Consider the following 13,542-nt stretch of genomic DNA (forward strand, 5'->3'; position numbering starts at 1 on the left):
GTAGCATGTGAGAACTGCATTTGTTTCTTTTACTAAAATGCACAGGTGCAACTGAAACGAAAACAACAGACATTCCGATATTTTGACATAATATTTAAATTTCCATAACGTAAAATGATTTGCAAGCTAAAATGCCGAAGAATAAAACAAAAAAGTATTTTTATAGTAGGATTATAGTTTATTCTGGGAGAAAATATAATTGGCAGCAAATGACTAACTAATTGTGTGGCTAGCAATGTACTGTATGTACACAGTCATAGGCAACAAGACTTATGGCATACTGTGCAAGCAAAGCTGGACTACGTCTAAAAATAAAGCTGTTAAAATTGGTGTAAAGTAAGAATAAATATGTATGTATAACGTCACTCCACAGTGGCTGCTTCAATATAAAAAAAAAAAATTCAAATCCAAAATTAATCTTAAATGTATAATTTATTTTGTGAATTTTCAGTTCTGATTTTTGAATTTTAAATTGAAAATCAAATAAGTTTTTTTTTTTTTTTTTTAATACTCTTTACGAAAAATCTATTGACCAAAACATACACGGACCCCTGTTGAGGGCCAACCTTCAATTTGGGTAAATTCCCATTTTATTCCCATAAATTCCAGTCAATTCCCATAAATTCGCACTAATTCCCATGGAAGTTTGAAAATTCCCGGAATTTTGCAACCCGAGGTAAGAGTAAGTGTGAAGTTCCCGGCGTCTTACGTGACGTCAAAATGTTGCTCGCGGAGTTACGTGTCGTGACGTCTTCTCCCTCAACCCCCACCCCCTCCGTCCCGCCCCCATCCCCGAAACTACACCCAGCCCGCAGGCACCCTTACCTGGCTGAGTGTCAGCTGAGAGGCGCTCTGGTTCTGGGGGAAGAGGAAGAAGATGTTTTATCTCACAGGATCCGACCACGTGTTTCTAGTTTGTTCGGTTGTTGTGGTTTTTCTTTCTTCTCCTCTGGAATTGTGTCGTTATTTCAACCGCAGCTGAGACGTTCAAGGCGCCTCGGACTTTTGGCAGCCTTCGGCCGCCACTTCCTGGTGGAGGAGTGAGTCTTCTGTCTCACCGTCACATAGTTTCAGTCAGTATGGACTCTGAGCCGGACGGGCTGAGGAAACAAGCCACTAATGGAGCCGCACATTATCCAAATGAGCCGGTGAGTACAGGGACATATCACTTTATTGTGTTTAACAGGTGTACAAAAAAAAAAAAAAAAAACTTGGAACACACTGGATTTTAACATTCCTTTTGTGATCCAAGGCTTTTGCTTGTCTATTATCTTTGATACCAAGTTTTCTAATTAGACACTGCTTGTCATACAATTTTAAAGAAGGTTTGATAGGCCTCATCTGGGTCAGTGGAGACATGAACCTCATTCCCAGTTCTGGACACATAAGTTAACTTTGAAATGCTGCCATGGTCTCTAGTGCTCTTTGTCTCGTAAACTTATAGTGGGCTGCCTTTTTTTTTTTCTTTCTTGCTAAAGAAATTATGAAAAGTGCTGAATAGATGATCACTTATACCATTTAGCAGTAATCCAGCTGTTATTTGATTCTCCAGCTGATTGGTGAAAATGTTATCAATTAATGTCTGTTATTATTCTGGTTGGCTTTGTGATGAGAGGGAAGAAATACCCGTGACTTTGTCTGTATTGCACCTGGAAACACGGGATGTCTCCACAGTTATATGAAAAAAGACCTGTCTCACCTAATTCTCCTGAAAGAAGTTCAATCTCGAGCCCAACATGTTTATTAATTAAAAAAACAAGTTGTCATAAATAAAAAAAAAAAAATGCAGATACTGTAAAGTGAAAAGCCTAAAAGGTTGGACTAAATTAATAAAAAACAAACAAACAATGAAGAGAATAATGAAGTCTTGTGTTTTACCTTTAGAATTGTGCACACTTCCAGCTACTTAAAACACAGAATGTATTGAAATACTAAATATATCTTTATTGTAATGTGTTTTGTTCTGTAGGCAAAAATAGGTAACGGAGGCCGTTTGCCCAACGGGGACCTTGAAGTACTGGAGAGTGATAGGCTGCTTCAGGGGCAGGTGAGCTTCTTGTCGTTAACTTTTTTTCTGGTGTTTTGTGTCATTTCTCAAGGTATGTTTTTAGGCCTTGTTTACGTGAAAACACTTTGTTTTTGCGTATTTCGTATCAGAAAAGTTTGATTTTCACAAAGCAACATATATGTTTATATATATATATATATATAACAGGGTATCAGATATTAGAGCAATAGGTATGTTTTAAAACATACATTGCATGCAGATCAGACATGGACAATTTGGAAATTGCAAGAAATGTGGAAGTTAATCTTAAGATACAAACTGGTGTGTGACAAACAACGGCCTCATAAGAGGCGACAGACCTGCTTTATTTAGATTTAAAAAAAAAAAAAAAAAGCTAAAATACGTCACGTGCTCCCCGAAGCCGAAACGTTTCTGTTCATTCTGGGGGAAATGAGCTCATGTGTCTCGCTGAGGTCACTTGGCTGTCGGCACAAAATGACACTGCCTGAATTCCTGCTCTGCAGCGAGGCGATTCCTTTCATCTCTGTGTTTGATGTGCAGGGCGTCAGAGGGAATGTGGAAGCGCTGCCCTCTGCCCACACAGCAGAAGCTCAACATGAAATCCCACCTCATAAGGTATGAAAGTCCATCCTCTTGAGCGGTGTCTTCCAGACAAAATGTCCTTGAAATTCCTTGAACATCTGACTGATGCAGCTTCACTGTTTCCAGGACAGCACCGTGTGCAGGATGAAGCGCGAGCTGAATGAGATTGTCTGCTGGAAATTCAGACTCTGGATGATCTTCATCTTATTAATTGTGATCATCGCGGCTGTGATTCTCATTTCGCTGTGCTTATGCTCGGGTAAAGTCATTGTTTTATCGGGACGTCGGCTCTATCGGGAGTCCTCTCTGGATCTTTAACCCCAGCTTCTCTTTGAGCAGCGATCCACGAGGACGAGGATGAGAAGTTCGACCGCGCCTCGTTTAAAGTCCCGCGACGTTTCAACGGGAGCTTCCAGATGCCAAACATGGTCTTCACACAGGAACTGTTCGACCTTTCATCTAATAAGAGCCAGCAACTCGCTGCAGAGCTTCAGGACAAGGTTTGGCTCAGTCACGTACACATCCAGTGGTTGCAGTGATGACGTTTCTATGACAACCGTATGTTTGTTGCATTGACACATGCCTATTAGTACCTCTAAAAACAATGCAAATGATATAATTCATTTCATTTATACAAAGAAGAAAACCTGCCCATGCAAAACAGGAAATGGAGTTGCCCATGTGGTTTTCCTTTGCATTGCTGTCCTGCATGAATCTGTTGAATGTGTACACAAAACCTGCCTGACAATAACCTCCACTTCCAGTCCTCAACCTTTGTAACTACCGATATTTGCTGACCGACACTTTCACCAGGTTGCATACAGTATAATGAACACTATCATATCTGATTCTACACACTGTGCATCACAATGTTGCACTAAAACACACAAATGTACTGTAGTAAAAAAATACAACAATCTCGCTATGAGACAAGATCATGAAACGGAAACAATTAGGGAATAAAATTCAAGTTTAATCAACGATCCGATAATAATGCAGAAGTAACCACAAAACGAATGTGAGTAACTGAAGCGTGGTTCAGGGTCTCATTAAAACACGCCATGCAAGAGAAGCGGCCCGGCAAATGCACGGTACGGTGTAGTGATTGGTGTGTTTGGTGATGCGCCCGGTGATGGAGCTTGACTTTCAATGAAGTAAAAGCACGAATAGGCATCCCAGGAGGAGGAATTTAAATAACAGGGAAGTGTTTGAGTGCCGATGAGTCGTTTGTTGAAATGACCTCCGAGTGACTCCACTTCTCTCTTATTAGACATCACAGTAAGCAAGTCTTGTTATTCCTCCAGCTGTCTGACCTCTACCAAGCCTCCACTGCTCTGGGCCGATATTTCTCCAAGGCCGAGATCTCCACTTTCAGGTGAATATGAGGTGCCCCCCCCCCCCTATCCATTTCTGCTGTGTGAAACCAGCGAGACTTTGTAACCTGTTTTATTTTTATTTATTCCCCCCCCCCCACCTCTGGACAGAAATGGTTCGGTGATCAGCGACTACGAGTTGAGCTTTGTTCTGCCCGAGGAGGAGCCGCTCAGACACTTTGTGGTCAGCAGGGAGATGGTGTTCAACGTGTTCAGACAGTTTCTGTTCGACCAGGAGACGCCCGGGTCTGACCCGGCTTACATCGATCCGGCTTCTCTTGTCATGTTTTAAAGAAAGCCGACGGCCGACACTTCCGGGCCTGTCGTCTGCTGTGCTTTCCTGAACCTCTCGTGGGTTTGCTGCCATGTATAATTTGTTTTGTTTTGATTTTTTTTTTTTTTTGCATGTGGTGCACAACAGGAAGCGGTGCACCTTGGCTGCACAAAGACATTTTGAATATGGGTCATGTGGATGATCTCGTTGAGCGTTATCTGTGGCAGGTTAAACGATATCTAACCGCACTGCAATGCCAATGAAGGATAAATACAACTTTCCACGGTGGCCTTGAGATTTTAATCTGTCTTCCTGTGTATTATTTTTGGTTTAAGACGGCAACGATGGGTGGAAACGGAAAACTTTCACTGTGTCCTGGGGGTCTGTTTACACGGCAACAGTGCTCGGAGACACTGAAAACAGCTTCTTTAAAGATCAGACTCAAAGGTGGAATGTTTCACTGCGCTCTACTACTGTGATCGTCCTGAATTCTGCACATGTGCGAGTAGATCAACATTTCAAAACATGTCGATTTTTTTTTTTATTAAAAGAAAGACATTTTTAAATACATTACAGTCATTCCAATTTGCTTTTATAGAGAAAATAGAAAAGCCCAACATATCCACATGAGCAAGCAGGTGTGTTTGCAACTGTGGAAAGGAAAAACTCCCCCCAACAGGGAGAAACTTTGTAGAAACCAGACTCAGAGGTGGCGGCATTCTGCGGACCGGTTAGGGTGAAAGGATAGAGGAGAGGAAAGGAAAGACAGAGAAAGACTTGGTGGGGAGATACATACAATACCCTTGTTAGTGCTACATATATATTTTTTTCTTTTTGATAATACGTTAACCACAGTGATCTAAATATTTTCCAAATATTTTCCAACTGCCATGAGATTAAGACCAGCCTGAGCAACAACAGAGCAAAAAACCAAAATAACCACAACAATTATTGTGGGGGGCCCACAAGAGAAGGATAAAGGGCGCAGAGCCCCGGGCCCCGACCCAAGCTGGGACCGACCAGTGCAGCGCTCCCAGGCCACGCGGGCAGGGAGCCCCGACAGCGGAGCCCGCCGCACCCCCGGGGGCCATCCCCCCACCAACCCCGGCGGGACATAGAAGGCCCCAGCCACCGAGCCCCAGACCCCAGACAGCAAAACATGTCAATTAAAAGTTTTGAAATGGTTCAAACACGTCCAAACGTGGATTCAAAGTGTTAAAATGGTTTAACTCTTCACTTTCAAAGAGTTGAAATGGTCTCATGGTGTGAACTGGTTTTAGTCTCTTGAAAACATAGACACTGTTTAAAACTCTTTACCTACATGATTCAAATTGATGAAATGATTACATTTCTTGAAAACATGTAGATTCAGAGTGTTGAAATTGTGACAACTGTTGAAAACATGTTGATTTTAAAGGGTTGAAATAGTAAACAATTTTTATTAATTGCTCTTGGTTGCCCCCTGGTGTGCCGTTGTTCCCTAACGCTTACTTCGCTTATTCCTTGGGCCGCCACTGCAGCAGCACCTTGGTAAAATAGTTCTTCTGCACGTGCCCAGTAGATGGACAGTAACGACAATGTTTGCCTCCAGAGTGTCATGACTCCCACTCCATGTTCTCCTGGGACTTGGTAGTTTTATGGTTATAAGTCACTGTGATGACAATCCGATTTTTTTTTCCCCATATGAACGTCTGTGTACTCAACATTGTTAATGTTTACAGTGTTGTAGAATATTGACTGTGTACACTACAGTAATATTAATGTGCCTTTCTAAGCCACCGTAGTTCTGACATGCGCACTGTGTGTTCCTAGCGCCGATACCTGCAAGCACGTACCCGTTGTATCTCCTACTGCCCAGTACAAATTAAAACTACAAAGTGTAACTACGGTCACAACACACAAGTGTAATTGTGTTTGGTTTCGTTACAAAACCAACCAACTCATGGCCTGGCATCCTGACTACATCATCTTCAGAGTTTGTACCGTTTTATGAAACTAAAATACTAAAATGATACGTTTTCAACTTGGAATGTATTAATCTCACGAGCGCCCAAGTGTCACTGCTGTGCCTTTTTTTTTTTTTTTTTAACTTGCCTTCATTTTATTTGACTATTTATACATAAGAAAAACTACGGAGTGTATTTCAAGTAAGAAAGTGTTTATATTTGCATATCTGTACCAAATCCCTTTGCATTACCAGAGGGAGACATTTGAATAAAGCAGAGGAGCGAATCTGAATTTTACTGACCTGCAGGCAAATTAGTCTAGTTGGTACAATCATTTGTGCACGCTCAAATAAACTCTAGATTTGTGCCTCATGTAAGTTTTTTTTTAATAATTATTATTATTTCACCAGTAAAGAAGGTGTCTGTTTTCTTTCCACTCACCTGCTTTGTTTTCTAAGGTTTCCAGTAGAGGGAGTTCATGTTACACATGCAGCAGTTCTGGTTCCCTTAAGACCTTGAAATGCCTAAATCCTTATCAAGTCCACTTAATGACTCACTGTGTCAGACTGTTTACTGATCACACCAATTTGTTGGCCTTTTAATAAGATCACGGTTTTGATTATCTGTATAACAAACTTATGACGAACAGCCACTCTGCCATCCCGGAGGTAATTAGACTAAGCTTTTCTTTACTTTAATACATTTTAGGCATCGTTCTGTATGTTTTCCCACTATAAAACTAAATAAATTCAAACTGTTGGAATAATGTTGTAAGCGTAGCTGTCAGTAAATCAGAACTTGGTTACCAAAGGGACATTTCCAAACATTAGGAAAAGTAATGAGACATCTGAACCACATTTACAAAAACAATTGATTTGGCAGGCAAAAGCAAGATGAGGACAAAAGTTAATTTCCCAAATATATCATTATTTGCCCAATTTCTCTCACCATTATTCACCATAACCAACTAAAAATGTACCTTGACCCATCTCTAACTACATCTATATGTATGAACTGCATTACTCTCAAGTTGCAAAACGTGTTTAGTACAAAACCTCTGACATCACAATTGCTATTTTTTAATTCTGTGACAGGTTGGTTTTTTTTTTGTTTTGTTTTGGTTAATGGAGAACACCTCTTGTTTGAAACTAGGGGGATTTTTGTTGTGCAGTTTGCATGTTCTTCATGAGCATTTGTTCAACTGAATACGCCCATTTTAACTTAATTAGTGGCTGGAAAACTTGACGGTGGATATGAAGGTGTGATTATTTTTCACTATGTGTTGTAACATCCGTCCCTTTAGTTCCAGGTAATGATGTAAATTAAAACAACAAAGAAAGAAAATTTCTTGATTTCAGCTCAACATTTTGATCAGCCCAGCAACACAAAATCTATACAAATCTATTATTAAAAGTATCAGCAGTACTTATTTAGGTTAAGCAGCCCTAAGCATGTTAGAATAGCAAAATAAATGATTTACCAAGTATGTACAGTATTTATTTATTTTTTACAATTTTTCACATTCATTAATACGTTTTTCTCAACAATTAGTTTTTCTTTTTGTTGAATTATATTTTCAAGTAATAAAGTGGAATATAATTATTATTACAAATTGGGGTAAAAAATAACAACCAACAGCCTATGAACATCCTTTAAAGGCTTTTGTTGCCCGAAAAACAACTTGATAATTTGATGTTGATGACCAATCTGCTGAAATCAAAACTTGGTTTTAGAGTTTACACTGAGTTGCTCCCTTTTGTAAGAGTTTAGTTTTTCTTTGATACTTAAAGAAGTGTTAAGTTGGTTCTGAGAAATAAGCTAAAGAGTTTTTCATGTGTTTGTTTTTTTTCCACAAATGATGCAAGAAATCAAAATATGTGCAACACAATTGCATTACTCCAAAATATGGCTATTTCAATAAACCACAAGTCGTAAATGATTTGTTGAGTATTGTTGTTGGAATATTTAGCCACAACGTTACACAAACAGCTTATTGTTGCAGAAAAACCAAAATCACTTGCCCAAGTGTTGCAAATATTGTGAGAAACCAGGTGGATTTCTGCAATTCATTCCGAGTTTAGTTGACCTAAGCTCCTTCTGAGTCCAGTTAGGCTATAAAATATATTTTCTTCAGGTGTCAAGCTCTTAATAAACACTTCTCTAAATCGGCTTTCGGCAGTCAGATATAATTCAGCCCCCTTCAATACTGCGGAGTGAACCGTCTAATAAGTACCGAATGCCTGTGTTTCCTGAAGTCAGTGGTGGTCTATCTACTCAATCCTATTCTGGGAAACAGTAATCGTCTGAAGGCAGATTTACTGAAATAGGCCCTCTGAGCTTCGATCGCCACTACCAGGGATCTCCAGGAGTCCTCGGGACCGATCACACTTTGGGTCACCCGTGGGTCAACAGTGCTGCTTCAACATGTAGTTATCCATCACAAGATGCGTGTGTAGGATCGTCCCACATCCCCATTCGCAGCCTCAGACTGCGCAGTCGTTAAGCTGGCATGGTGCAATACTGGGAAGTGGTGCTGTCCCACTGGAGATTATGCATTACAGCTAAAGAGTCTCCCTCAGGGGTTAAATCCTTTTATTGCAGTGTCAGAACCTTCTGATTTATTGGCAGTTGTACAAATGCGACTGCCCCTTATTTGCATTGATTCTGAAAATGGCAGTGGGCTGCAGCCGCTTAGTGACAACTGTTGATTAAGACCTGAAAGGTCACAGGTGCACCACAGGGCAAAATACAAACAGACACACATTCACACGCACTCACTTTCATTCACACCTACAGGCAAATAATAGTCACAAACTCACCCGAATACATATTTTTGTAATATGAGAAGAAACCTGAAAAAGGAAAACAGGCCTGTAATCTTGTAGTCAAACAGGGGATTTTACTGTATTGTGAGCGTGCTAACCACGACGCAACTCTATGGCTGTATCGTGCACCTTGACTTTCCATTTAGCATTTAGAGTTATCAATCTCAGTCTCAATCTTATCTTATATTCAAAGCCATTAACACCATTAAACACTGTGGGAGGTAGATTTCTGATGGGAGTTAACAGAGGAGATCTGGACAGATCTCCTTAACACATGCGAAACACAGGCCTATTCAACTTAAATTAATTCACACCAAGACGCACCTGGCCAAGATCTCTTCAACTATCTCCCGTTTGCAACAGACGTCACAACTATTCTTATCTAATCGGCCCGTCCAAACCGGAGTCTTTAATTACTCTGATTAGAGTTGAGAAAAAAAAAAAAAAGAAGAAGAATGCTTGGGGGCTTTAAAGGTTCACCCTGCAGAAACTGCCTTAGTAAAACCATTAAAAACCAGCAGAGTCCATCTTTCTATCTGTCTTGTTCATTTTTCCACTTGACCAGAGTGTTGTACCTCAAGGTTTTATGTCATCAACTTCATTTTGGAGAATGACAACTCATCATCCATAGGACCAGACAAAAAGCTAACTTTTTTGTTTGAACTGCAACCCTGGACAACTCGTCCATATGGTTCCGGACCTCCCATCCACGGCAAATTTTGTTTTCAGCCTTATTGATTTGAAGGATTGGATTTCAAAGTATATTTGATACATTTCGAAGGATAATTAATAAGCTGCAGCACAGAATACAAACATTAAAAGCATTTTTTTTTGGGGGGTGGGGGTTCACATTTATCAGAAAGGATAATTTTATCTTGTGTCTTGAGAAAACAATCCACATCTAACATCTATGCATTACACATCCCAAACATGCTTGGTTGGTATCAGATGGAAGTACGGCTGGATCGATGGATAGATGGATAGATGGATAGATGGATAGATGGATAGATGGATGGATGGATAGATAGATAGATAGATAGATAGATAGATAGATAGATAGATAGATAGAAAGTCTAATTGTTTTCAAGCTTCTGTTGCTCCACATCAGAGTCTAATCACTCTGAAAGTTGGCATTCAACTCCACTCCCGTCATACAGGAAGCAATGTCATGACGTTCTTGGAAGACTTCTGTTATCCCATTAAGGGGTTATCTCTCCTTTTGGCCTCCCCAAGACTTAAAGATTAAGTGGTGGTTGCTTGAGGTTTCAGCTGAAGTCCAGAGCGGTAGTTGCTTCTCAATCCTCTCCGGTCCAGGTTTGATCAGCGGCTTTCTGCAGGATTTCTTTGGGGGGAATAATGGGCGCCCACGGCTCCAACCTGGACGACATCCTGGAGGAGGACATGCACCACTGGTATACAAAATTCATGAAGGAGTCTCCGTCGGGGCTCATCACGCTCTTCGAGCTGAAGACGATGCTGGAGATGAACGGGATGACGGAGGAGGCCAGCAGTTATGTGGACCAGGTCTTCTTCACCTTTGACATGGACGGGGTAAGAAGGCACCTGCAGGACTTGTCTTTCAAAGGGGGGGGGGGGGGGGGGGGGCATGATACACTGGACGAGATGGATTCTGTCATTTTCTGAAGAAACACATCAGTAATGCCAAAAACTAACAAAGTTGAATATGTGATATAAAGTTAAAGGATTTAAAAGTGTTGTCTTTTAAAAGAAACAGTATTTTAAAGAGGAATTCACTTATTTTTCAAAGCTGTGTTAGTTACACAAAATGTAATTAATTAGAAATCTGAATTGACGGTATCGTTTTTTTTTTTTTGCAGCGCTGAAATTAATGAATATAACCAAACGTGACATATTTTAATAGAGCAGTGTGTGAAAAGAGATGTACAGTAAATGTCCTCTTTGTTGTGTTCACAGGACGGCTATTTGGACTTTGTGGAGTACATTGCTGCCATAAGTTTATTGCTGAAAGGAGAAATAAATCAGAAGCTAAAGTGGTACTTCAAGCTCTTCGATCAAGACGGCAATGGAAAGATTGACAAGGAGGAACTGGAGACCATATTTAAGGTGCGGTATATTTTCTTTGCATACGAGGTGATCCTCAGCTCGCGGTTCTCGGAAAGATTTTCCCTGAAGGAACGGAAATGTATTCAACTGGTTGTGAACTGGGGGCGACAAACTAATCCATGGCCCACTTAAATAACACCTATACTCTGAGGGCCATCTTCTCTGTGACCTCATTCACCAACCGACAAAGTCATACCGTAATCACTCTACCTGACAGACACCTTTTGACCCATTTGTAGTCATATATTGTAACACATCCAGACACTTTGTCTCAGCCTTGGTGGACGAAATCCACATTCCTACAGCTCAATCCGATGAAAGGCAGATTCAAAGCAATAATCCATTACATGTCCTTTTTAGTTGTTCCAATTCAGCTGGTGAATTTAAGACGAGCACAGCATTACTTCAAACTGATAATCCGCTGCAAGTCCCCTTAAGTAACCTCTGTAAACTCTCCTCTCAGGCCATTCAAGACATCACAAGAATTTATGAAGTCCCTCCAGAAGAGATTGTGACTCTCATATATGAAAAAATCGATGTCAACGGAGAAGGTAAGAAACGAATGATTTAGTATGTCATCGAGAATTTTGGATGTCTTTCAAGTTTCCAGAGAGTTCGGGATGCGTTTTAATGCTTGTGCCATCTCCTCAGGGGAGCTGACGCTGGAGGAGTTCATCAGTGGGGCGAAGGAACATCCTGACATCATGGAAATGCTCACCAAGATGATGGATCTGACCCACGTGCTAGAAATCATCATCAAAGGCCAACCACAGAACGGGATACAGTGAGGACGGTGGATCGCGTGGAGAGCAGCGATCGCACCAAGTGAAGACTGAATTGCACTCGACAGAGAGCCAAGCTCCCATCTCAGACCGCACAGACTGAAGTGACCGGACTGACGGAGCAGTTTAATGTGGATATCTGCAGAGCGAAGTGGAAAGATCAGCCCTTGACTCGACAATGCTCTGACATTTCTGAGTTACGTTCAGTTGCGTCGAAGTGGGAAACACTTTAACAGGAAGTGGGCGAGTCCGGGTAAGGGTCACATCTGAGTTCAGGTCCCCGGAATGATATTTGGGCCTTTTCATTTGCAGAAGATGTAACAGAGGAGTCAGAGAAGATCGCTCCAGTCCAAGATGGTTCACAAGTATTGGGATCCTGTATCAACTTTTAACTGAACGTGTGGTTTACAGTTTCACTTCAGATAGAACTGCTCAAACCTGCCTAGTTTGCAAACTTCTATTAGCATTACAGAAGTAGAAATACCTTTTCTTTTTTCTTTTTCTTTTCTCACAGATCTGTTAAAGGGTACACTAAGTGATTACACATGTTGCAACTAAAATGTCATTGTGTACAGGAGATGTAATGCTTCACAATGTCTTGTGCTGTTACAAGTTCAATGTTGCCTTAAAATTAATACAATGGTTTTGTTAAAAAAAAAAGTTTCCTGTTTCTAGATTCAATCCTATTGTTGGCTTTTCTTCACGATTACGAAAGCTTTAATGCACAATTTTGAAGCTACAATATATAGCTACGTAGGTAAAACCTTAAATACAAACTAGTCACAATTTCATTTCCAAGACAATTTTATCGTGCTTCTACCAAAGTCGGCAAGATTTTTATCTTTTCCCAGCCCCGTTCCATCTTGCAATACCAGTTTGCGCCAGAAGAAGGCGTATCGAGGCACCCACCGGAGAATTAGCAAGGAATTGTTCATTTAAAATGAACACGGCCAGCAAAAGGGAAAACATGACTTCAATTTTAAACAATAGAACTTTTAGAGATCCTGATGTAGTGGTTAGCATTCTTGACATTGTTCTCTCTGTGCTTGGAGAAAACTCGTGCACAAAACGAGGAGAATGTGCAAACTCTGTGTACGTTCATGGAAAGACTCGAACATGCACAGAGCGTTTGCATGCATTGCATGAACTCCCGATTTCATCCCACGGTGCGAAAACACGCATGTGAGGTTCGCTGGTGACCCTAAACGGCCGACATTGTGAACGTGAGCGTGTGTTTGATCAGTGATGGACTGCTGATAATCCAGCAGCACACGGCGAAAAGATACAGACACCGAGTCACAGACCATCCTGGAAAGGTTTGAAGGCGACTCTCAGCAGCTGCGAGGTGCTCCTCGAGATGCTGCGTCGTTACTCAAATGAATTACGTCACACTGGATAAAAATAGCACATTCATCTCCTAACCCGAAAGCAACAGAGACACAAGAAGAGAAACAGTCATTTTATTTGATTTCATCATGATAAAGACTCCAAAAACTTCCCAGAACCTTTGCAGTTGTATGGATTGTATGGACTTTACTACCTTCTGTTGTCAAGCTTCTTAGCATTTAAACTTTTGGAAAATCTGATTGTTTCCATTTTTAGTGTAAGAAACATGCATTACAAAGATTATTACAAAGAAGCACAAG

General features: G+C 40.8%; 2 protein-coding genes across 2 annotated transcripts; both read left to right on the top strand.

Moving 5' to 3' along the window:
- The first annotated feature begins 867 nt into the window (after positions 1 to 867).
- On the top strand, positions 868 to 6,222 carry c15h3orf52 (chromosome 15 C3orf52 homolog). Its single transcript, XM_080504848.1, has 7 exons — positions 868 to 1,148; positions 1,970 to 2,047; positions 2,570 to 2,644; positions 2,738 to 2,870; positions 2,951 to 3,111; positions 3,916 to 3,986; positions 4,096 to 6,222. Exons 1-7 carry the CDS (start codon positions 1,080 to 1,082, stop codon positions 4,274 to 4,276), a joined length of 768 nt encoding a protein of 255 aa, XP_080360974.1. The 5' UTR covers positions 868 to 1,079; the 3' UTR covers positions 4,277 to 6,222.
- A 4,163-nt stretch (positions 6,223 to 10,385) lies between these two features.
- Positions 10,386 to 11,902, top strand: guca1c (guanylate cyclase activator 1C; the record flags this gene model as incomplete). The annotated part of the gene is made up of 4 exons (XM_080510946.1): positions 10,386 to 10,580; positions 10,965 to 11,114; positions 11,578 to 11,665; positions 11,766 to 11,902. 4 exons carry the CDS (start codon positions 10,386 to 10,388, stop codon positions 11,900 to 11,902), a joined length of 570 nt encoding a protein of 189 aa, XP_080367072.1.
- Positions 11,903 to 13,542: the final 1,640 nt, after the last annotated feature.

The sequence above is a fragment of the Blennius ocellaris genome (assembly GCF_963422515.1).
Source record: "Blennius ocellaris genome assembly, chromosome: 2".
NCBI classification, from domain to species: Eukaryota; Metazoa; Chordata; class Actinopteri; order Blenniiformes; family Blenniidae; genus Blennius; species Blennius ocellaris.

Excerpts from the sequence above, each read along its gene's own strand:
- c15h3orf52 (XM_080504848.1), top strand. The coding sequence starts at position 1,080 with ATGGACTCTGAGCCGGACGGGCTGAGGAAACAAGCCACTAATGGAGCC. Across the intron at positions 2,871-2,950 it reads TTCGCTGTGCTTATGCTCGG|CGATCCACGAGGACGAGGAT; the intron begins GTAAAGTCATTG and ends CTCTTTGAGCAG. Across the intron at positions 3,112-3,915 it reads CTGCAGAGCTTCAGGACAAG|CTGTCTGACCTCTACCAAGC; the intron begins GTTTGGCTCAGT and ends TTATTCCTCCAG.